Source organism: Antedon bifida, chromosome 9, assembly GCF_963402885.1.
Source record: "Antedon bifida chromosome 9, ecAntBifi1.1, whole genome shotgun sequence".
Lineage (NCBI taxonomy): Eukaryota > Metazoa > Echinodermata > Crinoidea > Comatulida > Antedonidae > Antedon > Antedon bifida.
Window position 1 is genome coordinate 6258017 of NC_136234.1, and position 27659 is coordinate 6285675.

At 31.4% G+C, this 27659-nt stretch overlaps 1 protein-coding gene across 1 annotated transcript; it reads left to right on the forward strand.

The window, feature by feature from the left end:
* The first annotated feature begins 1370 nt into the window (after positions 1 to 1370).
* On the forward strand, positions 1371 to 26531 carry LOC144852009 (uncharacterized). Its single transcript, XM_078709684.1, has 7 exons — positions 1371 to 1536; positions 2841 to 3829; positions 7717 to 7916; positions 10818 to 11056; positions 13889 to 14087; positions 21169 to 23322; positions 24246 to 26531. Exons 2-7 carry the CDS (start codon positions 2911 to 2913, stop codon positions 24345 to 24347), a joined length of 3813 nt encoding a protein of 1270 aa, XP_078565810.1. The 5' UTR covers positions 1371 to 1536; positions 2841 to 2910; the 3' UTR covers positions 24348 to 26531.
* Positions 26532 to 27659: the final 1128 nt, after the last annotated feature.

Genomic DNA, 27659 nt, shown 5'->3' on the forward strand with positions numbered 1-27659 from the left:
AATATGCATGTATTTTTTTCTTCCAACTTCCAGTAAACGTTGATGAATGTCACACCTGCGTTGAGGTCATCTCGGGATAAAACACAAAACAAGACAAAGTTTCTCACCTGTTTGTTTATTATTAGCGCTTCCTTTCAAACCATAATGTCGATATTATAAAACGGTTTGCCTTCAGGTCATTCCAATTGATCTGGATTTTTTTTTTGTGCTCAAAAAATATCTGGAAAAAAGAAACTTTTATCATTTAATTATGATTGATAAAACATAGCTCAATTACTGCCATTAAAATATCTAATGTAACGGTCCGTGACGTCATTGATGACAATCCGGGCACCCATGATTTTGAAGGGGAGCGGATAGTCTGGTATGACCTTTGTGAATCGTTGGTTGTGGTGGAAGCCAATCCAAGAATCGAACCATGGACCTAAGAGTTGCGGAGGTTGATAGCTGTATTTTGCAAAAAGCCGAAATAGCTGATAGATTGCGTTTTTTTGCGCGTTTAACACTAAACAGACTATACTGTTGGTAACCAATCAAGTTTCTAAATCGATTTCTTTGCCTGCTGACGTGTACAGATAACCACAAAACGAAAGATGATAGAAAAACGGAGAAGAACAAGGAAGCGGAAACGTATTATTGAGGTTACCGACATTTAGAAATATTATTATAAATGAACCTCTTTCATCATGGGCCCACATCTCACCTAAAACGTCATATTTACACAGGAATCAAAATAAAACAAGCTAATGGCAATGCGTGCGCGTCCCATAACTTTACCGTCGCATACGCAACCGTAGTATATTTATGGGCCTGTTTAAACCTGATGTATGAAGCCGGTCTTTAACTTCTGTATAAGCATATGTCTGTAGGTATGTCTGTATGTCCGTCTGTCTTTGTATCATCGCGCATTTACTGTAAGGAAAGTTTGTTTTCTGTCGAGCGCACCACGGACATACTTTTGAGGCAATCGTTTGCAACAAACTTTAGCAGTTATAAGTGAACCATTGAACCATCATTTTTGTAAGTCCAAAACAAACTCGCGTGGCTGACGACTGAACGCCGTAGGCATGGAAGCATTCTTCTAACTAATGACCTATTTCATGAACCTTCTCGCGTGAGAAATATCAATCGTGATGCCTAGAGGATAACAAAACCCCTACTGTGCCGAGATAAACGCGTGCCCGATGCCTCTTTGCAGAAAAACAAACGTTTCTGGCGTTACCACTCATGCGCAGAATTAACATCGTCAGTGCGCGAGTTTATCAAAAGGAAAATTATGATGCAAAGTAAACGCGGTTGAGCAGGCAGCAGGCGAACAAGTAATACTGCTGCTTTAGAATAGGAAAGACGTTAATTTACTTATCCGGGGATGCAAAATTAGATTTGTCAAGAATGTAACTGCTCTCAGTCACCGCTCAACACACACAATGATTCATTGCAATCGACATTAAAGTTGTGTTTAATTTCTGAGTGAGCATTCGGGCAGTGGTCAAAGTGGTTGGCACATGTTTTGTAACTGGATATTTTACTATTTCGGTGAGTTTGTAATTGTTTATCGTGTTTATAGTAAATTCGTGTAAGCAGGATTTGTTATTAGATAATAATATAATATATTTTACCGTGCAAAACTGACGAGCGTTAAAATATATTTGCGTTTAAAAATGCACGTTTTTAGCATAAAAACGTTTTCATGGAGAATGACAATTATTTAGATTAGCCATGCATTTCTCTATATTATATTTTGAATAATTTTTGTTAATGCGATGTTGGCGTCTAAGAAAAGGGCTAATTTCGTTGGCGTTCCATATCGTATGTGCCTGGAAGAAAATTAGAGCGTGCTCCGTGATAAGTTTGGTGGTCACTTTAAATTTCTTGTTTAATTAATAAATTTAACCTTAAAATGCATGTTTTTGGTGAAACTATGTTCGGCGGGTATTTGGTAAGTAGTATAACGATGAAAACCTACAGAACAATTGGGATTATTAGCGTTTTAAGGCAAAATCCACCACCACTAACCAGTTAGGCTAGGCTGCAAATCTCCCCCTCGACCCACCAATACATAGCAGTTGCTGAGGTATTCCAGGTGGATTATCGCCACGTGTTTTCTGCTTAGAACGCACCTGCCACCTGTGGGGCATCGTATCAATTCTTACCTTAGCAATGGGGTTTGCTGTTATATTCACATAAATTAATATATAAATGAATAATAATAATAATAATCCTATAAAATATATTATTTTATTTTCAAGTTTTAAAATTAACCATTTTAAAATTTTATATATTTTACATACAATATTTAGTGTGAATACCAGACATATTTAATAAGTAGGCCAACATTATCAAAATAAATGTCTCAACTTGTGGTGTTACTGGGTTAAGGTTACAAATATAATAATTAATTTACTATTATTATGACTATACTACACTAATTGACACATTACAAATATTTTTATAAATGAATGCTTGTATAGTAAAGTGCCAGAAGGCACTTTTGGTTTTAGTTTCAATTCATTTTTTTTATAGTAAATGTGCAGTAATTGTTGGTTTAAATCTTTATAAATAAAAGGTGTGCAAACACATAAATCAAAATTGTGTACAAATATCTATAGTTTTAAATCAAAGGTTTGCGAACATATTTATAGTTAAAAATTAAAAAGATGATTATAAAGATGTACAAATATGTTTATAGTTATAAACATATTTACAGTTATGAATAAAAGGTGTGTAAACATATTTACAGTTACAAATTAATTTATATAAAGTCTTGAAGGTAGTCAAGATAAGTTACATAATATTTAAATATATTAAAAAATTACAACATTTTATTATTTATTTTTCAGCCCAAAACCAACTCAAAAATTAAAGATGATAAAAGTTGTGGAATAGTACGAAGAAGAGAATACAAGCAAGATGGGGCTCTTTGCTTCAAATATTTTAATTGGATTTATTTGGACGTGCATAGTTGTGTCAATTTTCCTCAACGTTTTTTGTCTCGTCGTTCGTTTGTTGCAAAAACGAGAATGCAGAATCACAAGCTTCTTTTTACACAACCTGTGTGTCGCAAACTTTTTAGTGTCTGTGTATCTAATTCTGATCGCTGCAATGGACGTGAGCTTCTCGCTGGACACTCCATTGGAACGACTTCAACAGTTTCAGCCTCTTTGCAATGTAACTGGTTTCATAGGAACGTTAGCTTTTAACATTACTCTGACGATTATGATCACAATGGCTACGAACCTTCTCCTTCGCAAACTCTTCCCAAAAAAGTTCCGTAGAACAAAAAACTATCTATCATTTTACAAAATCTTAATTTTATTGGAATGGATAGCAATGTTTGGCTTATCTTCCGTTCCATATCTTCCTGTGCAATATTTTAAACCCACCGTGCAAACATATTGGAACACTCTGTGTTTAGTGCTCAGACCACCGCAAGAATCTTTGTGGATTTATACGTTAGTGTTATTCTGTTACTCAGCGTTTGTCGTTCTCACAATCTCACTGGAAATATTGTTAATAATTTGTCAATTACAAAGACAGAAAAACACATTGGTAATGGCCATACCAATGGAAGCACGCGTTATAAGGCGTGAAATAGTATTTGCCAAACGTTTTTCGTTCATCATACTAGCGACCACTGTTTGTTGGATTCCCGTATTGGTTATTGGATTTAACGCATATGCTGGCTCGTCGATAAGCACGGGATTAATCCAGTGGGTATTTGGATTTGTGTTACCGTTTGAATCGATTCTTAATCCGTTGCTATATCTTGCGACGCTCGGAATGGAGCAAGGACGAGTTGGTCTTTTTCTACATTCTTGTAAACAAAAAGGTAATACATCAATTATTTTTTAATGTGTAAAATGATAAAGATATGTGATTCAAACTCCTAAATAAAGATTATTTTTACTTTTTGATCAATATATTTTATTCGGTAACTAGATGTATTTCAACAACGTAGGCATAACGTAAGTTAGTTGACCAATCACAAGCGGCAGTTTGGATGATCCACTTCAGCCTGAATGGTCAAATTACTTGCAGTGAGATTACGTCCTTGCCTTTCATCCAAGAAGGAACCAATGTTTAGTAACAGTTACTGAATCAAATATATTGGTCACAAAGTAAAAATAAAATTAATCTTTATTAGGCGTTTGAATCACATGGCAATAATAGATAAAAATGTTGTCGCATGTTATCAGTAGAGAATCTATACCAATGTCTGTTTTTAAGAGAAAGTAACATTTTTACCGCAAAAACAGTGTAAGATTACCTCTTGTAACTCTTATAGATTTTACAAAAGAATAGAATTAAAGAATTATTGTATAATAATCCAATTAATTTCTTTGTTACTGTACACACTTGACCTGAAGACTTCAATGCATTAATCCGTTCTAATCAACAATCAAACACAATCTTATATTTTGTACATTTCTTTACAGATTTCCTTACCATTGTTTACTTTTTATTATTACCCTGGTTCAATGCTTATCAAAGGATCCCACCCTCCAGATTAAATCTACAAAGAGTGTTTTCTTTTTCGGCAACTTTGATTTGTTTTCCCCCTTTTGGACCCATTCAATTACGATGTAATTGTAACTGTTTAACCCTTCTTAATTATTTGCTATTTCAACTAAGTCAAATTTGTTCAGCAACTATTTTAACAACCGAATTATATTATATTACCATTTTTATGGGAATTTTATTATTTTGTTTTAGAAATGTCAGTTTTCAAGTATTTGGTTTAGATGTTTGTTAAACATAGTGTAGCACTAGTTTTTCTTTAAAAAAGTATATACTATACTGTTGTAGGTCTACTTTAAATAAATATGTTTTTACACAAAATATAAAACACAAATGTGTATGTTTATTGTAAGATATTGTATAGTATAGTTATTATTTATATTTCTGCTTTTTCAAGATTTCTTCAGGTTTTAGGCTACAGGCCAAATCAATGTGTTGTCAATAAAAACAAAGCCAGGTGTTGTCAATGTGTGATCTCACATAGCATTGATAAAGTTTCAAGTTTAGATAAATCTAGAGATGTTTTAATAACATCCAGGGGCCAATTAGCTCTCTTAATTAATTGAAGGTTGTTAGCAATGCAAGTTTAGTCTGAAGGACTTATCTTGGTTGATACTTGGTTCAGTCAGTCATTAAGAAGAGCTATAGTATATTAAGATACTATATACCTTGTGAATGGAGCCAAGTCACATTTTGCATTGCTAAACTTGCTATAGAAGTACTTGATAGTTAAGAAGAAGAGCTATAGTATAAGATAAGATACTGAATGGAACTAAAATCACATTTTGTAGCTAAACTTGCTATAGAAAGAAATATGAGAATCTTCATGATTATAGATGTTTTACTAGTTGTACTCCTGAAAAAAAAAATTATGAATGCACAATGTTAGTGGACAAACGTCCAGTCATGGTCAAATTCCCAGGAACAACTACCAACTACTGTACTGCTATAACTTGTGAACTTCCACAATATTTTGTCTGGACAGAGATTAAGCCTGTAACATGTAAATAGCACCAGCGAATTAAATTTGTATAAATTACCTTTAATAACCCAGATCATGGTCACACTAAAGTAAAAAATACAATAACAATTTAATCTCAAATATTTTACAGTAAAATTTCACGAGTTAAAGGTGTTGTATTTCAATCTTTAGATTATAACACCTTTTTTAAAATAAATAAACCCCAAGTTTTCACAAGTTCTTATATTTGCCTGGTTGGTCAAGTTCACCTATTGTAGTCTGTTTCTATGGAAATCTGTCACTCGACCATTCAAACATATTTTAACAGGAAATCCGATTAAGTGAGCAGGCTAACAGGCTAACAAACAAAGTTTCATTGCAACACTGGAATTTTAAGTGCTTCTTAAATCAACTATTTAACTAAAATACACATTGTTATGAACAATTAACTAATTGTAAATAATCTAATTTAAGTTTGGTAATCACTGTTAAGTTAAACAATTATTACAAAATAAGTTGAACACAACCCTAAGGTGACAAACTCACCTTCTAATACACGGTCATATATCCTCTGGTATAATCATACCCACCTAAAATTGGGCCAACTTTGTGGGCTGGGACTATACCCGGGAAAACCCTGGTTCAGGAAAAAAAATGATTGGTAAGTATTTCTTGTAAAAAATTATCTGAACTGGCTACAGAAAGGCCTACATCCAGACCAATAGTCAATCTAGGACTATACCCAGGGATATTCCTGTTTGTGATGTGGGATGATACCCAAGGATATACAGTAGTTCTTTCAAAAGTTTGTCGCTCGTTTTCTGCAGAATATACTTTTAATGACATAATATATGCCTTTTTAAAATATTAAATACAACAAGGTTGCTGGCAAGCTTTCTAGTATTCTTGATAGATTAAGTGTCCAAGTATAATTGAAAACATGATTTATACTAATTAACACAGCTATGCTTTCCTATCATTAATTATGGTATGGAAAATTATAATTTCTCCATGATTATGTACATATAACACTTCATATGTTTCAACGTTATTTATATAAATTATTACATTACTCAAGGCCGTAGCAAGAGGTTAAAAACAGATGAGGCAAAGATGCTTTAAATATAAATATTAATATAAAATATGACGATCTCTGCTGGGAAATTGGGGTGGGTGGTGAACATTTTTAATTTTTACCACCTCTGACTATGGCACTGTTACTATACCTTTTTAATACAAAAAAGATAGTTTTTTTTTGGAAATTTAATTACATTTTCTTTATTGACCTATTGTTATAGTACCATTCATATAGGAAAGATACTCTAAGTTTTGTATCAATTATTAGTACATCAATTATTACATTGCTATATACCTTTTTAATACAGTGATTTATAAGATTTTTTTTTTGGCAATTTAATTACATTTTCTATATTGACCTACTGTATTGCTATAGTATCACTCTTAGGAAAGATAATCTAAGTTTTGTATTTAAATATAAATTGATTGATTTTTTAAAGTATTTATCCATCATCATATCCGGGATGGTTTCATGTCATCACCTGTTGGGGAACATGTTGTTTCCCTTTATTCAGTAATCAATGATACAATGATGACGAGGAATATCTCTCCATTTTATGTTCATTGTAACACCTGTTTGTTATCTTGTCAATTCCACAATACTCATCAATTACTGTAGTAATATTCTTTTATCATACGAGTAGGTCTTTCGTGACATTTTATCTTCTATAAAAAAAGTGGATTTGACTAGCAAAAAATGCAGGGCTAATTGCCACCAGTAAAGGATAATTAGGAACCTATTAAATTGATTGCATCATGGAGGAAATATACAGTATATTTCCTCCATGATTGCATCTAACCTATATTGTACAGTATATAACTCTTAATTAAGCTGCTCTTTCTACACTATCAAACCAGTTCGACAAAAAAAGTGCCCAAACATGGTAGTGATAATAATGACATCATCATGTTCATATATGGGCACATCACATTTTTTTGTCATATAAAGTTTGATAGTGTAGACAGAGCTTTACTAATGGACGTCTGATATCAAATTTAATGTGACTCGTAGCTTAATATTTTCTTATACAATTGAATGAAATTAGTTATCTTTGTCTTTAACCTCATATTGTCATTTTATAACTCAATATTATCCATGTTTGCTGGTTTGTTTGTTCTTAGCAATAATAAGTGAATGAAATGAAATATTTGTTTTTTAGTATCTGGAAGTGGAACAACTATCAAAATGAAACTGCAGCAACTGACTGGATCAGTAAGTATGCCTAGAGATATGTACATCTGTAGAGAACCAGATAATGACCAGATTGAGAGTCTTCAAAGATCCACCAAGTCACCACCACCAACTGATGTCAAGTGGCTGCAGACACTTCAGATGGCAGGCCATGAAAAAGGAAAATCGGTAAGTCTTCAATTCGCTTATTTTTTCTGGAATTTGATAATTTTTCCTTTGGAAAATAAATTTCATAGTTAATTATCCTGATTGTTGTTTGATTAATTGTTGTTGTTGTTGATTGCTGTTGTATTTTTACTTATGTATATTGTTATATTATTATGAGAATTGTGAATGTACTGGATAGAAGTGGTTGACATTGGACCTGTTAACTTCATGTGGTAAATTTACAAACTCTTATTTAAAAGTATTTTGTAAAAAAGCTACGTTAGAGGTTAGTTACCCAGCATGATTCATCCAAAATTCTCAATTTAAAGGTTAAAAAAATGTAATGTTTAGATTAGAAATGACATTTCAGATAAAAAGGATTTAAAAAATGATACTGTATAGGAATGATAGAGTTAACTTTGTTTTTCTTATTTTTGACACAATTGATAATTTGCATTGTAACTCTGTGATGTCAAATCTTTGAATGCAGTTGATGATTACAAAGGTCTTTCAATGTCAGTAGCACATTTTATCAACGCAATCATGAATCAGCAAGTTAAAATAAACAAAGTAAAAAAATACATAAATTAACTTTTCCTGAGTACAAGATTTTTAAATTCAAATTTTCAAAATAAAAAAATATTAAAAATGTCTTAACCTTACTTACTTAATGACAATGTTGCACCATCATTATATGACTAGCAACAAATGATACTAGTATTGTACACAACATATTGAGAAAGCAACAAGTGTTTCAGTTATTTTTTTAGTTTTAAGTTTAGTTAATTTTGTAATTCTGTGTTAAGTTAATTTGATATTAAGGTTCAGTAAGATTAATTTCAATACAAAATCAAAGGAACATGATGAAAAGCAGAAACATACATTGATCAGAAGTGACAATCCCATGACAAATGAGGTAGGAAATGCGTACATTTGGCGCCAACAGGTGCCAAATGATTCTTTAGTTCACTGAGCTTGGAAATGATGAACTATTTGAAAATTGACATTTATGGGTAATGATATGTGGTAAACTGTAAAAGAAAAAATTTAAATATGATTTTAAACATTGCTAAAATCGTTTTATTGATATATACAGTACAGATGATTATTGCTAAACTACTGCCAAGTAGCTTTCCATCAGGGAGCGTTGGTCAGAAGAAAACATCTGACTAATTAGGATACAGTTACTAACTTTGATGGACACAGCATTTAGTTAAATTATACAGTATGCCTCAAAGTCTACCTATGTTTAGTATGTTTTTGAATGAAAATTGTAGTGGTAATCATGGTATTTTTTTTTTTCATAATCTTACTACATAAGTCATAACAACCGAAAGTATTTTAACTTGGACGTTATTAATAGTCGGAATGGTCAACGGTTCTTGATGGAAACCACAACTTTCATGTACTGAACTAAAGTCTTTACCATGTCAATTCATGACAATGTGTAATTGCTTGTCAGTTGTTTGAAATTAAACTTAATATAATGATAGTGCATTACAATACGTATGTTTCATCATGTGTTTGTGTTCGTCAATCATTGTCAGATATAGATTTAAAGTATGATGATACCGTACCTAGTGTTAGGTGGTGTAGAGGCCAAGGGCATATCTAAAAATTGATCAGGAGGATCATGCTAGTAATACCAGTATAATATACTAGAAGTAGAAATTACGCTTTTGAATATTGGGTAGATTTAGATTTTACAACACAGGAATTCAAATTCAACAAACATTTATTTCATCAAATGCCATACAATTAATACAAAGCATAAAATGAGGACCAACCTAGAAGTAAACTTGTCTCAGTTGGCCCTTTAACATGGTTACAAAAAATAAAAAGAACAAGTAAGAATATGATGCATCTATATTTATTATTTGTGAATCTCCAATTAGCAGAGAACAACATTTAAACTATTATTTAAAATTGGCCCAAAAACATTTTTGCCACAGAGCCATACTGTTGGCCTACTAAAGTAGGAGAAGGAAGTTTTCCCATAATCCCTTAGGATAATTTCATGCATTTATCTGGATTATGAAAGTAGGAAGACGTCAGGTGGAAGTGTAAACGATAGTTGGAACAGTTTACGAAACAGGTGTAGTAATTAATAACTAGATTACACCACTTTAGCGGATTATATTTTCTGGAAAATTTATGTTAACGGAAGAAGTAGAAGAAGTAGGTATTACTGTATCTATTCCTGTGTATATTTTAGGTAATAATAATACACAAAAACCAGGAAAACAGAATCTTTTAATAAATAATGTTTATACAGTATCTGTGTGAGTAATGTTAACATTATGTAACTACATTAGTTGATCATAAAAAGAAACGGAATCTGGTTTGCAAACGAGTTTGTTACGTTGCTCAACAGACACTGTTACGCAACAGGATACTGCGGTAGACATGATTTTATCTTATTATTAACACACCGCTACTTATCATCCAACGAACACTTGATCTTGTACAGAAACTGAATAAACAGGATTTTACAATAGTATGCATTTTAATTTAAGATAAAGATATATTTTCCTCAAAAAACATGAGAAATATGAATAACTATTAGTTATTCACTTTTGTTCAAAGAAAAAAAAGAATAGAAATAATGACTTTAATTAAAAAAAACATTCACTATTGTTTCTTTAAATTACGGTTTTATAAGGTAAATAATTTTCTGGTCAGTAACTATTAAGTCACATTAAAGTGGCCTTATGTAAAAAATTGTAAGATTTTGACAATAAAGTTGACTTGTATCTTGTATGTTAAATTACATGCATATACAGTAGCTTGTTGTATTTATTAGATTGATATTACTTCTCAAATTGTTTTATAAACGGTAGAGGGGTTTGAAATGTAGAAATCAAAGTGAAAGGTGAAATTATGGTTAATTGTAGAATTCTTAATAATTTTATCTCTTTACAGATGTTCGGGAAGATAGAGTGGACATCTAGGACAAGCAATGCGTCCCGTCAGGGCATGATAAAACTCTTCTCAAAATCTCACTACAAACGCTGGAAGAATGAGATTAGCACATTGGAGAAAATAACATTCGCTGGAGGACATCCGAACGTGCTGATGAAACACTGGCATTCTGACAATCACAAAACGATTGTTATTGGCGGCCCACCGAGCACGCAGTCCAGTATATTAGCAGTTGAAAGGTAGATTGTTTAGCGTTTGATTGATCTTAGTTGTGTTTAGTTTTAGTTAGTTTGTGTTTGTTAGTAGCATGAATTGTAAACTATTTGTCATGTTCATTATAAACAGTACTATAATTAAGATATAATTCTGTCTTGCATTGTTTTAAAGAAAGGTCTTGCTTTATGTAGCGCATATTGATGAAATATGAAAGAAATATTTATGACAGTTAGGTTTTCATAGTGGTTATAGTCATGAAGTGCTAAAGAATCACGTTCTATTTTTTTTTGATTGACATATGATTGTAAAGCTCTGCATACACTATCAAACTAGTTTGACAAAAAAAGTGTCATGAACCCAAATATGGTAGTGGTATGACATCATCATGTCCATATATGGGTGCATCATATTGTTTTGTCACATTAACTTTGATTGTGTAGACAGAGCTTTACTTCAAACAACAATTCAAACAATAATCTGTTATCTCTTTCTTCAATCTCAATTTATTTTTAAGCACTTTAAAACAATCTTCTGATTGTTAAAAGCGATATATAAATACGTGAACAATAACATTAACTTGATGCTTTTTCATTCCAAACATTTGGATCTTTAAATATTCTTTTTTATTTGCTATTTTATTTACTTAACGCTGAAATAAAATCAGTAATTGAATAAGCTTTTAGACGACTTTGTTTTGAACGTGATTCAAGTTTTTAGCACTTCATCTGGGAATTAAATCGAACATTCTTACTGCGAGTATTAAACAACTTCATCCAAGAGAGAAAATGCAAACAGAATTTCTTGGCAAATATTCTTAAAATTAATTACTTGGGATGAAGAGGTGATTATACCGCTTACAAGTTACAGTAATGAAAGTTTTTAATATTAACTAATAATTAATAATATTCAAGTTGTATCTAAGATAGACAGCATATATCCTATTTATAACTCTAAACATCTCAAAATGTTAATGTTAATCTGTATTAAAGTTTTCAAAATCATAAAACTCGGCTTTATTCAAAAAAAGTTTGGATTGGCCATTTATAGTAATTTCTGAGTAAAAATAAGTTTGTCATGATGCAATGTTCGTAACTTAAAGTAGTCCTACTGTTAAATTTAATTATTGAAATTATGAAATGACTTTATGTGAACGTGACGGACATGATGAAATGTTTGACAAGATGAGATCAGAATTATTAATTAAAGGAAGCAACTCAAGGATGTGGTTGAATAAAACACAGGAAAATTAAAAATGAGAATTTATCATAAAAATGATGAATCGATGATTATTATAATTAAATATGAAATTATTTTAAGCAATCATATTTTTTTAATAACCATAAATTAATAGATGACGTAAAACAATAATTGATGAATGTTATTATACTCACTTTTTCATGAGAAGAGAAAATTATATGTTGAATTTAACTAGACATTATAACTCGTGACCAAGACGAGTAAAGTGTTTACACTATCAAACTAGTTTGACAAAAAAGTGTGATGTTTCCAAATATGGTAGTGATATGACATCATCATGGCCATATATTGGCACATCACATTTTTTTGTCACATAAAGTTTGATAGTGTAGAGAGAGCTTAAATTGAGTAAAACAAATGGACAGATAACATGAATTGCCAATATGTAGGCCTATGATGAGTGAATCACGGGTCATGTAGTAATAATAAAGTAGATATAGGGCTACACTTTACCTATAAACTTCCACACACACATGTCCATCTTTATTACGCCTTCAGTGGCCTAGACATATTCCACCTGCGGTATTGTATGTAGTTTTACCTGTAAGTGATTATCAATAAAAACAATCACTTTGCATGAGGGCACAACAAACTGATAAAGTCAACATGCTAGAACATCAAACACAAGAAGGTAAAAGAAATGTGTAACTCGTCCAGCATTTCACCCCGGGCGGAATTGTTTCAAATTTACGCACGGTTGGAATACCAACCACTCTAAAAATGATTATTTCATCACTGTCGAGTAAATACCTTTTGAAATTAAAATATAAAAGATAAATTAATCAAATATGAATTTATGATCAAATTTGAATTTTCTCATTACGTTGATGATGAATTGATTTGATTGGACAGTAGGAGGTGGTGTATTATATTGTTTTGTTTTCGTACACATGTTTTTTAAATTTTTCATTGGTATGTCCAAGTTCAACGCTCGTTCGTTCATCATTAAAATTACCAGGTGTTCAAATTTGACTAAGTTAATTATTTTTTTACTCTTGAACATTGTCGCATTGTTGAACTTGCTCACGTGTACAATGTTATTCTTTTGTAACAAATTTTTACATTTAAAATCTAATTATATTCTTTTATTAATTAATTTCCTGATGACATATTTATCCCGTCAATAGTGACATGACAGAAGAATGGAATGACGTCTTATTCTCAAAATTGAATTAATTATAAAATTAATTGTAAAAGAAATTAATCAAATGAATTGCAAAACCTACAGAAATCGAATTTAATGATAATGATGAATAACTATATAAACATACCACTATACAACAAATGTGAAATGTTGGTACAAGAATATTGCCATAACCGTTTAGCAGTTAAAACAGCTCATTTTTTTTGTTCCATGATATTACTGAATTTGAGTGATGTTTCATAGTAGGAAATATGGCTTCCAGCCAATGGATTTTTGGTTTAATTTAACCGTTTATTTTGTCATTTTATAAGTGAAAACATTATTTTTTTGAGGTTTTTTTCTACGGAAGTGATTAAGTTGATTAAAACTACAAAATGACCTATTCAAAGTCTGATTTTATTAATTTTTCATGTTTAAATGAATGAATAATGAAATTTTCTTTATTTCTTCTCAGATATTTATGTAGCCCTTTCTTTGAGTATGGAAACTTGCAGAACTTTCTACTAGAGCACCAGCAGGGTAAACTGACAGACACAACCATTCACAAAATAACCAGTCACATTTCAGAAGGTCTCTGCTTCCTGCACTCAAGAAACATCATCCACAATAGAATACAGGCAACCAATATTCTGATTGGTGGAGGAAACTCTAAGGTAATTTTACTAAACTTTTTTTTATTAAATATAAATGATAATATTCATTGCTAAAACTTTGTTGAGTTTCTAAGGGATCTCCTTGATAGGAAACTTATATCTATGAATTATATTTTTTTTGTTTGTGTGCAATTTTGCTGGATTCTATGTATGTATAGTTTGTTTGTCTTCTATGTTTATGATTGTATTTTTTTCTATTGATGTTATTGGACGCAATTCAGTTTTGTACTGCAGATATCTTTTTAAAATAAAAAACAGAAAAAAAAGGATTGTACTGTATTGAATTGATAAACAGGGTAGATAGCTGTTTCATACCGAAATGGTCACATGAATTTAAATGAGTAATAGTTGACAACATAACAAATTATCGTTAATCCTCTTCATGACATACTTAATATATTTCTATATATCGCTACAAGACAAATCACTCCCTAAACTTTGTAAATAAATCTTATAATGCATTTAGGAAGGTTGTCTATTAAAAATCTATTAATCTCATAAATATGACCCTGTTAATATTTCTAAAGATCAGAAATATTTCTTTATAAACCTTGTGAGGCTTTCTTTGGTGAAATGTATCCATAGTAATGGAAGTGCTTCCAGGCAAAACAGTACTGATACTTTTGTTTTTATATTTAATTTCTTCAGGCTATTTATAAGACAAACGTTCATTTTCATGTTCATGTTGTTTATTTGTAATTATTTTCTGTTTCAATTTATACATAAATTTATAAATAAACATTTATTTTAGTTGTAGTAAATAATTTAATGATAATCTGCTTCTATGGTAAAGATGTAGTAGCGTTATAGTACTGTATTCTCCAAGGGCATTACTGTATGAACTACTTTTTGATGCCATTTTTGACAGACTATATTATGTTAGCGTTCCCCTGTTAACAAAATCATGGAGCCGCCCCTGAGTGGATTATAAAGAATGATTTCAAAGTCAATATTTTCAGTTTTGCTCGGATACAGTAAATATGCTAGTCAAGCATCAAGTTTAATTTTACATTTGTTAAGTTTAATTGTAGAGGACATTCTATAGTAGATCTGTATTCTTCATTCGTGTGAATCATTATTTTAACCGTACATAATACCAGAGGGCAATGTATTGAAGTAAGTTCAACTATTTGTCCTGCTTCTGATATAGGCCTGCCTACGTTGACTCATTAGCCCTGAAAACATTCAACATTTTGTCTAGTCTACAAAAACACCGCAAAAATTAGCCAAATACTGGCGTCTGAAATGTTATACTAAACAATGTTTATACATTAAGTTGTTAAATGTTCATCCTCTTTGACCGGTTATATCCATCAACAAGTTTCATGAAGGATTATGGGTAAATATAAATACATTAAGACTGTTGATTGGTGCAATGAATTATCGTACGGAAATGATAAATCTTTTGTTCAAAATGATTTTATGTACACTATTACATTTCTATTTATTCAATTGAAATTTACATTTTTTGCATTTGATTTTCAAAATAAAGTTAAACTAAAACTTGATAACCTTTGGATTTGAACCTACAACCTCCTATACACTATGTAAATACCATTCTTATTTATAAATTTTTTCTTATTTTTACATATAGTTTCATAATGATGTGATATTAGTGTGTGTTTACGATAGTGTCGATGTTTACAGCACCCTGACTTGCAATCAACAGGAAATTAATATCATATGATTACGGTTCAGAAATTAGTAAATTTAACGCATATTACAAGCACCCAATAGCTTGTAAGGGTTTAAAAATAACATTAGGCTGTGGGCAACATGTTTTGCTTTATTTATATTTTATTAACACAAAATAAAAAAGAAATCACATTATCATTTAGTTACGTTTAGTTACAGTTGTCAACACTATCAAAATTTATGTGACAAAAAAGATGTAATATACCCATATATGGACATGATGATGTCATATCACTACCATATTTGGGTGTATCAACCAGTTTGATAGTGTAGACAGAGCTTTGGTTTGCTTCTTTGAGCATAAAACAGTACATATCAGTTATATTGACCTGATTTCTCTTAATTTTTTCTTAGTCACTATATTAAATCAGTTTACTGTCTGTTCGCACACGTCGTCTTAAACAACTAGCTTTTATTAACTGACAAAGTGCTTTGTGTTCCTAAAATGTATTCTATGATTCACTTTGAATCATTTACATTTTGGCGGCTTGCCTTAGTTTCCCACAATCTTAGAGACAATCGTCTCTTGTGATGACAATTGGGACCCCACCTCTTCCCCTTCTCCCAACTTGTACTTTGTAGGTGGGGGTATGAAAATAGATTCAACCTCAATATGAAATTATATTTGTGTTGGTTTATCTAGGTAAAGCAATCGTCATTGAATAGACTTACACAAAACAAACGAGAAATAAAAGAAAACACTTTTCTGTATTTGAAATAGTATCCTAGTCTCTGTATGTAGAGCATTGGTAATCAAGCATTATATGTAACGTATGTTTGAACTTTTGTCCTGTACTCTACGAGTCATTACCACGGATTCTTCATTAGGTTTCATTAACGCCGCCAGGCAGGTTAGTTATTGATTTTTGTATATGTTTTAGAAGCAATAAAAGGATCCATTATAGAATAAGAATTAAGATTTACTGATTGTTTGAAATGAAGTGAAAAGAAATCAACTACCCTGACAGTATTCATTTATTCATGAAAAAATATTCAGAAAAATACACAGCTTAAAATTGTATAGTTAAAATTGATCACAAGTTTAAATGTTTTCATCTATCTTGTAATTGGTGAATTTTTTTGATGTAGGATGTGTATGAAATTATAGAAAAATGATGTATAGGCAGAAAAAAAAGACATCTTTCAATATTCCATGAATCATTGATAACTTACCAAAATTAAATATTTGAGGGAGAATCTAGAGATCTGTTCTCATTTAAACTTAAAATTTTGAAGAGAATAAGAAGGTACTTGATGAAAAATGATTAAATCAGTATTATTATATAATGAATACAGAAAGTGCCAAAAGTCTTTTAGTTATTAAGTTATCAATGATATCAATCTGGATTTCATTCTGACTAAACTCAAGTTTTCTTAATACGTAAATAAGGTCATAAACTATTCCAGATTGTATTTATAAAAAAGTTACATTCATTCATTCATTCAACAACTTACGAGAAAAATAAAGTCAATGTAATTACTCGACCGTGATGAAACAAAGAAATCAAAGAGTAAACATCAGAAGTTGTGATTAGACGCGTTATTAATGTAAATCTGATTAGTGAGCGAGCATGCCATGCGTATCGTGTCCAAACAGATGAAATGATGTGTAAACGTTGTAGTGTAATCGCATCTGCTACAAATTGAGTGCAACAATCAGAACAAGTGCTTGTTGATGATGAGGCTTTTGCATTTATTCTGTCAGGTAGATTTGGAATCTTGAAGAACAGAAATCTGAAACTTCTATTGTTCTTTGTTAAACCATGTTCAGTTAAGAGTTAAATATAGTAAATATCAATTAATAAAATATCAATTAACATTTCATTAATTTGGAGTAATCCTAGAAATAAAATCTCTAAAACATAAAACAACAGAAAACCGGCTTCTCCCTGGTGTATTTTCTTACAAGGTCCTTCGTGAATTCTCTGACATATTCTACAAAATTGCCTTTACACTACACAACTTGGTTTACAAACTTGTTACAAGTTGTTCCTTTTTGCAGCTGTAATCAGAATAAGGCAAGGTGTTTGATTTACATACTTTGAGACAAAGGTGTCGTGACACCTTGTTGTTTAACTCCCAAGAGAGGTAAACTGTATATCAGCATCACAGTAGATTCAATACAGATTTAGCTGTCAAGATCTAATTAGATTGTATTGCTAAACTGGTGTAATATCCAGTCATAGGGTGAAACTTTTTGCCCCGTGGAAGATGGAGGGAAATCGCAAAGTGTTAGTCACTCAGTGAAAGGTCTTTGCATTTGTCATTCTCTAATGTGTTTCGGACGCTAGTCGCTAGAAATTTAAACAATGTTTGTTTTGATGTTAATGTTTTAGTTTTGTAATATATAACACTTTAAAAAAAACACATAAAAATTGAAAATGTAAACTATTTTGTTAAAAGATATATTGTCCCCTTATTTACTGTAATAAAATAAAAAAGTAATTATTTGATAGAATTGTAAAGTCAACCAGAAGTTGAAGGAGTTAATCTATGGTTCTTGTAAAATTTGGTTGAAAAATGATTTTTTTAAATGTGTTATTATTTTGATCTTTTTTTTATAATAATCGAAATCATTTTTTTCCATTTTTTTTGTGGCAAACTTTGGTAACTTCATTACAAATATAAATTGCCTATTCATTGTTTGATTTATTCATTCGTAGTTGTTCATGTTTTGTGTGATAATACATCTTTAAAACATAATAATATTCACTCAAAAAATAACTTACACCCTGATCTCATCATCATTTTGTATATTTGATTTCCATTCTGATAATTTGAACATAAATGAAAGTACTGTATGATGTCCGTATTTTCACTCATCAAATCACATGTATTTTTATCACATTATTAAATTCAATTTCACATACTTTCAAAATCCAAAAATATATTTCTTGATTCTTTACGAGATAAATTGATAATACCATAAAACATGTCATAATAAAGCAATAAAACGATGTAAATCTTTTGTTGCATGACATTCAGAAATAAAATGGCTCATATCCTGGCCAGGATCTAATCAAGTTTGCGTAATTCTGACAGAATGCAACCCTGCTGTCTGGCAGTTTTTATAACGTTCATTTGATTTTAATAATCGTCCGATTTTATCCGGCCGATTTGCAACAACATTTTATAAATCTCTTTGACATGTTAATTTCCTTACTTTTGATTAAGTCACTTCACATGTGTTTTTGTGTCGGTCTTTAACATTATTTTTAAACCTGATTGACACTCTGTCATGTTACAGCAGTATTTTCACTATTTACACGCTTCAAATCAAAGTATCAAATTGTTCTATACCAAAGTGCATTTGGATTACTGCAGTAATGACTAGAATGACTGCAGTACTACACTAGATTATAAGGTCCTTTCATTTATTAAATTAGTATGGTTTCGTTGAAACATGGAGTAAAAATTCTTTTCTATGATTGAAATCATATTATTGATTTTGTTCTTTTCAATTGGTATTAAATATGTTTAGCAGATTCTTTAATCTGTATCTATGATTTATACCGTATCACAGGCACATTCTGTGATACAGTGGATCACATGTGATGCCTGTATCATAAGCCTACCTAACCTAACATAATACTCCACTGGTGATACATGTGATGCTGTATTATGGAATTCGCTATTATACTGGACAATAAATGCCAAATGTGGAGGTACATACAGTGAAGAGATCCAAACATTGTCATTCACATACTATTTACTGTCTTCGTGAATATTCAGGCGATCCCAGCTGTTGTGAACATTCAGAAATGACTAACGTATTTGATCTTGGTCTATATTGTCCTTGGTCTTCTGGACTTGTCCATAGTATAATTGGATTAGACTCTTGTATTTCTCAATGAGTCATCACGACCAGGTCTTGGTACGCAGTGACGGCCCTATGCTGGCACTGTCGTTGGCACAAATACTTTTCATTGGACGTTTAAGTTTCCTATGTCAGATGTCCAATAAAAGTTTATGGACTTTCTGGAATAATGTTTTTTAAAATTTCGTACGCAAGTAAATCAAGTAAATTGATACTCCAATTAAAATGAAATTAAACAGAAATTAGAATTTTTTAGCCTGTTGTACATTTGTTTTTCCAGTTTCTGGTAAATCTGTTTCTGGACAATTGTTTTGAATTGTTATCCAAGTAACATTTTACCTACAAAACATTAACAAAATAAAAGTTTCGATTATAATAAACTAACAACAGAATAGATGCCTAGAGTGATATAACACTTTTCCATGATTTTAGTTATAAAATCCTTGGAAAGCCTAAACGCTTCTTAGTCATCCTATTTTATAATCCCGACTAAATTCCATTGGGGGAAGTATTGAGGTCAGTAGGAGATATAGCAGGCCGGAGGGATGGAGATATAGCAGGCCATGAGGGATGGTCTTATCAAACATATATTCAAATTCATTGCTGAATCCCAACAATACATGCTGTACATTCTTTATCATGTTAAAAGTAGCATCATTCTACATTGTAAATATTGTTTAATATGTCATCATAACTTCAAAGATTGTACTGTATATATGTATGTCATTATTCATTCTTAACTTCCATTGGGTTCATTCTTAACTTCCGTTAAGTTCATTCTTAACTTCCATTAAGTTAATTCTTAACTTCCATTAAGTTCATTCTTAACTTCTATTAAGTTCATTCTTAACTTCTATTAAGTTCATTCTTAACTTCTATTAAGTTCATTCTTAACTTCTATTAAGTTCATTCTTAACTTCCAATAAGTTCATTCTTAATTTCCAATAAGTTCATTCTTAATTTCCATTAAGTTCATTTTTAACTTCCATTAAGTTCATTCTTAACTTCCATTAAGTTCATTCTTAACTTCCATTAAGTTCATTCTTAACTTCCATTAAGTTCATTCTTAACTTCCATTAAGTTCATTCTTAACTTCCATTAAGTTCATTCTTAACTTCCATTAAGTTCATTCTTTAATCTTAAACTTGCATGTTGTCATGTGACGATGAATCTAAAAAAATGTTTTATTAATAAAATATCCACAAGGAATACAATATCCATCAAAGTTTGTAAAAAGTCAACATTTCTTAAAATCCCAAAGTCATTTCCAAGGAGAGATGCAACCGTTAATTAAAAATGTTGGATAGAAATTGTTAATGACTTGATGATGAAGTTGGACTAATTATGTCCATATGTTTGTTGTTCACATTGCAAAATTAAATATAAGATTGTTAATATGTATGACTTAACATTTAATGTTTTCATTCATTTTATTATTACAGTATATTTATTTTAAACTTATTAATTCTATATTATAAGCAATAATTTTATACTTTGACGAAAAAAAAAACAAATTTTAGATTGCATATTTAGTAACAAATCATTAATAGTATGTTTGTTCAATTTCAGAATTCAGAATTTAGAGTGGTGATATCAGAATTTGGAAAAGCAAAGGATGTTTCAACTATCAGACGAAGAAAACGTGGAGGAACATTGCAAAAGCAAGATGAAGCAAATAGAACAATAGAAGATCATTACCTGAATGTTCCAGGTTCGATCTCCTTAAAAGTCTTTCATGACAATGAGTGGGCGGAAAATGTGGAACTCTTTGTAGCAGATGTCCGTGCATTTGGTATTATGTTGTGTGAGATGTTGTTATGGTCATCAACAGATAATTGTCGAAAGCATCTCAGTGCTTCTGGAAAAAATAATTTTGCATTTTTTAAAGGTGATGAAGAAACTGGAAACAAATTGAATGTTGAAACTGATAAACCCGACCAAACACCTCAAGAATATACTCCAAAAAGTGTAGATGCAGAGGTAACATCATCACCGTTGCAAATACGAAACATAAAATCCATCAAAGAGTCTTTAGAGCTTTCTGGTTTGAATGGATATGTTGCAGAAGATCATCCAGTAAAGACGGCAGCTTATGTTGGTGGTGGTCACAGACATCATTTTGTTCAAAGCATGCCACCTCCAGTCTTTAACGATCTTACTACCAAACATCTGGACATGCTTCTGGAGGAAGCACACAATCAAGTTATGGAAATGGAAAAAGAGAGTGAAAAATTAGAAGGTATAAACACGAGAAAACCTGACGAAGTACTGAATCATCGAGTATTGTACGATAGAAAGTATCGGGAAAGTCTTGTGAATTTACTCAAAGAATTTCAGGAAGAAAACGAACAAATGAATACTTTGAAAAAACAGTGTGAGCTAACATGTGCGACAAAGAGCTTGGAAGAAGAATTAAGTAAGAACTCGAGGACACTTACAAAAGAAGTGAATAAAAAAACTGTTGAGAAGGAAAGTAATGAATCAAGAAGTAGTTCTGATTCGTCAGGAACTGAAACGGGAGATAATGATCTCTTTGGTCTGGATTCAACAAACGATCTTCTGCAACTCCTTCCTGATGGCTCATCAAAGAGAAAGAGCATCTGCAGCACCGATAGCGGCATCTCATCTCAACAGGAATCATTATCAAATTTTAACACAAAGAAGAATAATAAAAAAGACAATAATTCTGTACTTGGTACAAATAATAAGGTTCCGGGCTGGTCACGCCATCTGAACTCAAACTCCCCAACGCCCTTTCACTTTCGAAATGTTCCCAGGAGTCGTACAACGATTTACGCAAAAGGCTCTGGAGATAACGAATTACCATCCTTTTCGGTACTTAGTCAAATGATTGAAACGTGGATACAAAGCCATGCAGATAAGGATTGTGAATATCGTTCAAGTATTCTAGATGGTGTTCAAAAGAGCCGGGCTAACATCCCAGAAACGATTCCAGAAACAGATAGTGATAAGCGTTACTCTGACCTGCGTAAAGCGTGTAGTACTAGTGCAATTGATGATGTAAGTTGGCAGGAAACTGAAAAAGTCCCGTCATCACCGACTACTCCCGAACCAAAACATAAAAGTTCTCTCTCGCAATTTTATGTTCGTAAAACTGGAGCTAAAAGTCCATGTTTTACAAAAGTAAAGAACAATCCGTTACAAGTTCAATATGAAGGACGCCAATACAGCAATCAATTATATAAGAAATGGCGTAGTGCAGATAACGTAAACATTCATAAAAATGGTGCCGCATCAGTTTGTCCAAAATGTCAGCTACCAGATGGGCCAACCACACCAGGATGTGAACTAGATATGTCGGACTCATTAATCAATTCTTTACCAGGACAATGCTGCTGCATTTCTTTAAACAACTCACTTAATCAGCCTCCTAGTCCGCAACTTAGAAACACAATTCGGAATGAGAATATTTACACCCCGATGGTTTCAATCCAGCAAAAGTTAAACTTGGACGTTTATATGGGAGAGATCCCGGAACTGTGTACCACCAACATAGACACAGCAGACATACAATACTGCGAAGTGTTCTTACCATCTGGCATTAATAAACATCACCAGTATTATTTGGGGGAACTACAGCGACAGTTTCCATGGTTACCTGAAGTAACGGTAGATGTGCTCAGAGATGACGAGAGAAAATCGAAAGCTTTCTCAAATTGGTTGCAAATTCTGAGGCGAGACAAGGGCTACCTTCATTTACAGGTTTGTGTGTTCTATATATTTTAGGTTTCAATATAAAACGCATTTCCAGTGATCTTCTCTAGTTAACCTGTGGCCTACTGGTACTGTTATATCTTTCAAAGGATAAACCAGGTCTACTTTATATACCATATGCATTCAATTAATTTGGTTACTATGATACAAATACAGTTTCCTGGATTCAATACATATTTCATTGCTCTGACTAACTCTCTTTAATTTAGTTGCCACATTCGATTGTCAATTTATTTCAATCCCATAATTCGTGTGGCTTGCTTTACATTTATGTCAAACATTGTTTACCCTAATAAGATGGAGCTTTTGCTCTTTTAAAAGCTATCTTTTATAAAACCAATGATATAAATACTTTCTAAAGTAGTATTTTTAGAAAAATGTATTTGTGTAGAATCTTTTTTTATTTGTGTTTCCCTTTTACTCTGAACAAACATGTTTACCATTAAATTAATTTTCAAATTCATAAAAATATATTCTGATCCTGGTCATTGACCGTTCAACAGAGTTCATATTATCCCAATGGGAGAATTTTGTGGTCAAGTGATTAAAAAATTGAATTTGATTGAATTACAGAAATTCAATTTAAATTAGTAGTAATTTCTCCATAAATCTTTTAAATTTGTTTTCTTGTTAAATTCAACTATTATAATGACAATTTAGAGTTTCTTAAATCAAGTTCATGCTTTTATTGTATTTCTCATTTCCATGAAAATATACATATGGTACAAATTAATCTGAAAATATCACTATATTCTGCAATGAGCGGCACTTAGTGCAATGAGCGCCACTTTGGTGGAGGATACCAGTGCTATATTTATTATTATTAAATGCAGATTTATTGATATGACATATTGTGTTGGTTGCTGCAAAAAAACAATTACTGGTATTTAAAATATTTATTATATTTTCAGATGGTGAAGATTGTTGAAAGATGTTGGAGAGAGGAACCACCACTTGCATCTCAAGAGATCAAAGACCTTCTTCTTAAGTGCCTTCCAGAAACTCCGCTTTGAGTATCAAGAACCAACTCAGAAAGGATAAAATAACTGAAGCATCCATTTAAAAGCCTATTTTAATGTCTTCAAATCATCTTAGTCTATCTCATCTCAGTTGCAGTGGACTCCTGCAGCTCCTTCTGTTTCTGGCAACTTGTTTGGCTTCATTCAAAGATGTCTGACCTAACTTTTTCCTTTCCTTCCCACCATGTGCCACAGTTCTTGGACGTCCAACTTTCCTTCGCCCTTCAGGTTTCCATGTCAATGCTGTTAATATTGAAAAATAATTTATATATTGATTGTCCTTATTTGGTCTAAATCACAGCAATGCATGAAACCCATATAATTTATCATATTCAACACCATACAGATGGAATGAATTGATTTACATTTATAATCAAGAAAAAATGAAATGATTTTGAAATGAAAAAAATGTGATTATCAACCACGGCGATAAAAGATTGAAACTTTCATTTTGCTAATGAGCACCAAGAGTAACGTGTTCATAGAGCGAACAGGTCTTTAAAGCTCTGTCTACACTATCAAACTAGTTTGACATAAAAAGTTGATGGTTGTGCCTAAATATGGTAGTGATATGACATCATCATGTCCATTTATGGTCACATCACATTTTGTTGTCACATAAAGTTTGATAGTGTAGACAGCTTAATTAAGCAAAGGTATGTCATCATAAAGGCCTACTTGTAAATGTAGGTTTAAATATATATTTACCTTGTTAACATTACAGTGGGGATTTGAAAAACTTTGGTTAAGTCAGGATAAATACTGTCTATAAGTTAAATTGGCAATTTGTTTTCATTATTTAATTATTATTATTAAATAATGAATAATATTTATAATTCATATTATTTTGTGCATTGCAGTACTAATAGGCCTAATTAATTTATTTCACTACTAAATATCCATTTATTTTTTAAGGAAAATACAGTTTGTCCCTTTTATGTAGGGATTTAAATATTTTTTTTGTTTTGATTTGACCAACTCCTTGGTTTAAATTATGCTTAGAAATATATCTATTAACATATTTTTATTTATCACCTTTCACAATTCAAGTGTATAAATATACAGCTATTCGGGCAAAATGCGCATTAACATGACAGTGAAAATAATGAAAAATGATTGAACATGTGAAATGCTGTTAACAACAGCATTAACCGTTAATTAACGAGAGCTGCATCGTTTTATATTCATTACTGTGTATTTATATGTCAGTGTCACAAATTAGAAATATCAAAGCAGCCACACTGTAGTTATCCTCAATCGTTATAACTCATTTTGCTTATTTTCACTTATTTCATTCAGTTACTAGTCACCCTCTTTTATTTAGAAGAAAAAAAACCTTATTTTTATTTTCAAGTCATGGGATGGCATGCATCAGCTTCCTGCGCTCATATTTTAACGTACATGCATGTTACGTTTGCACGGATAACTTAAAGATGTATTGTCCCTTGAAACACAAAAAAATAAAGGTCAGAATATTCTAAATTTAAATTGGCCAATCAAAGTAATATTAAAGTTATTCACTTTAAGTCGAAAATTCGAGCCAAAAACAACAATTTTACGTAATTAACAGCTAAATTAATTTGATTACATTTCGTCTGGAAAATCGTCACGAGCGAAAGTAAACAAAGATTTCAAACCATGATTACACATTATGCATGATGCTAATTAGGATTGTTTACAACTCGTCACGGTTGAGAAGGTGTTTTCACACAGATCGCGAGGAAGTTTTATGATTATGCATACAGAGTAGCCAAATAAGCGCGTTGCATTATGAGATATGTTTTGATCGAAAACTTTGACTGGAAGTCAAAGTTTATTTTTTGAACCAAAAAACGCCTGTATTTCAGTAAAATGATTTTTTTTTCGACTAATTTTTGGTGAAAGTTAATAACTATTATGATACTTCAAAATGACCCACTTTTTTTCGAAATCTTTTATTTTTTATTTTTTTGGAATTTGACAAAGGGACAATACATCTTTAAGGTTGTTGTTTACCAATTATCACAAAAATCACCTATATGATTTGTCAAAATGACGAATCAAAATCTAGCTTACTTTATTAATGCTTGCTATTGTTATTTATTATTTTTATTGTTAATATATTTTACAGATGAATAACATGTTGTATATAATACAGAAAGAATGTAATTATTAATATAATGTAAAACAATACAGAATATGTGAAATGAAATATAATTGAATGTTATAACGAATGTTTTCACTTCTTTGAATTTCTTCTTTTATGACATATAAAAAAGTACATCAACATACAAAGGTATTATTTCATACAAACATTCGATAAAAATGTGATGAATGACGCAGCTTTTGTGCTCAAAACATCAGCTTCATTTTTTGAATATGTTAAAAGAACGAAAGTAGTCTTTTGTTTGTTCCTGCTGGCTTACGTGAAATATAAAAACTTGAAATGTTACTATTTTAAGAATACACGGGGGGACTATTAAAGCGGGCTAAGAAGTGTGGTTTTGAGTGTTGTGTACACACACACACACACGTGATTATCATAAGACTAGGAAATACCTGATGATGCTGTGAGTGACGTCATATCACTTTTTCCTGTACTGTATACAAAGGCATAAAAACATAATATAGATTTGTTGAGAAGGTATACATTTTTTAAAACTATGCATACATTTAAATATTTTGTCATCTTATATTAAATCGATACAATATTTTTGCAGGGAGTATGAAATTAATTTTCAGAATTATCATCCGTCTTATCACGTCTAGAGATAAAATGCAGATTAAAAAGGTTTAATCTATAAAAGCGTTGAAGTGCGTGGGCTTGTTGAAAGTTCTATAACTTTCTGATAGCATAAGAGTCGCACTATTATTATTATTGAAACTTTATCATCGACATGGTCACTGACATCAGAGTTGTCTTATTTTCGGTTTTTCATTGTTTTAATCTTCAAACGTGCCACTTGTACTATTAGAATGCTGCCATCGTTTTGCTGCTGATTTGATTGCCACGTACCTAAATTGTTGTTATCGCTGGAGTAACTGTTTTTTAAACTTTTGTACTGTATTACTGTACATTTTAAGCGTGTCACCAGCAAAGTTAGCACATTTTTTTTCATCATGTTGGATTTTATCGCGATCATCTTTATCATTATTATCAGACAGAGCTTTAGAGCAGTTGGTGGCGTAGCATGTACTGCTGGCTATTGCTTTCAATATCCTCTGGTTTGAAAACCTAAAGCTCTGTCTACACTATCAAACTAGTTTGACAAAAAAGATGTGATTTGCCCATATATGGTAGTGATATGCTCTAATATGATAGTGATA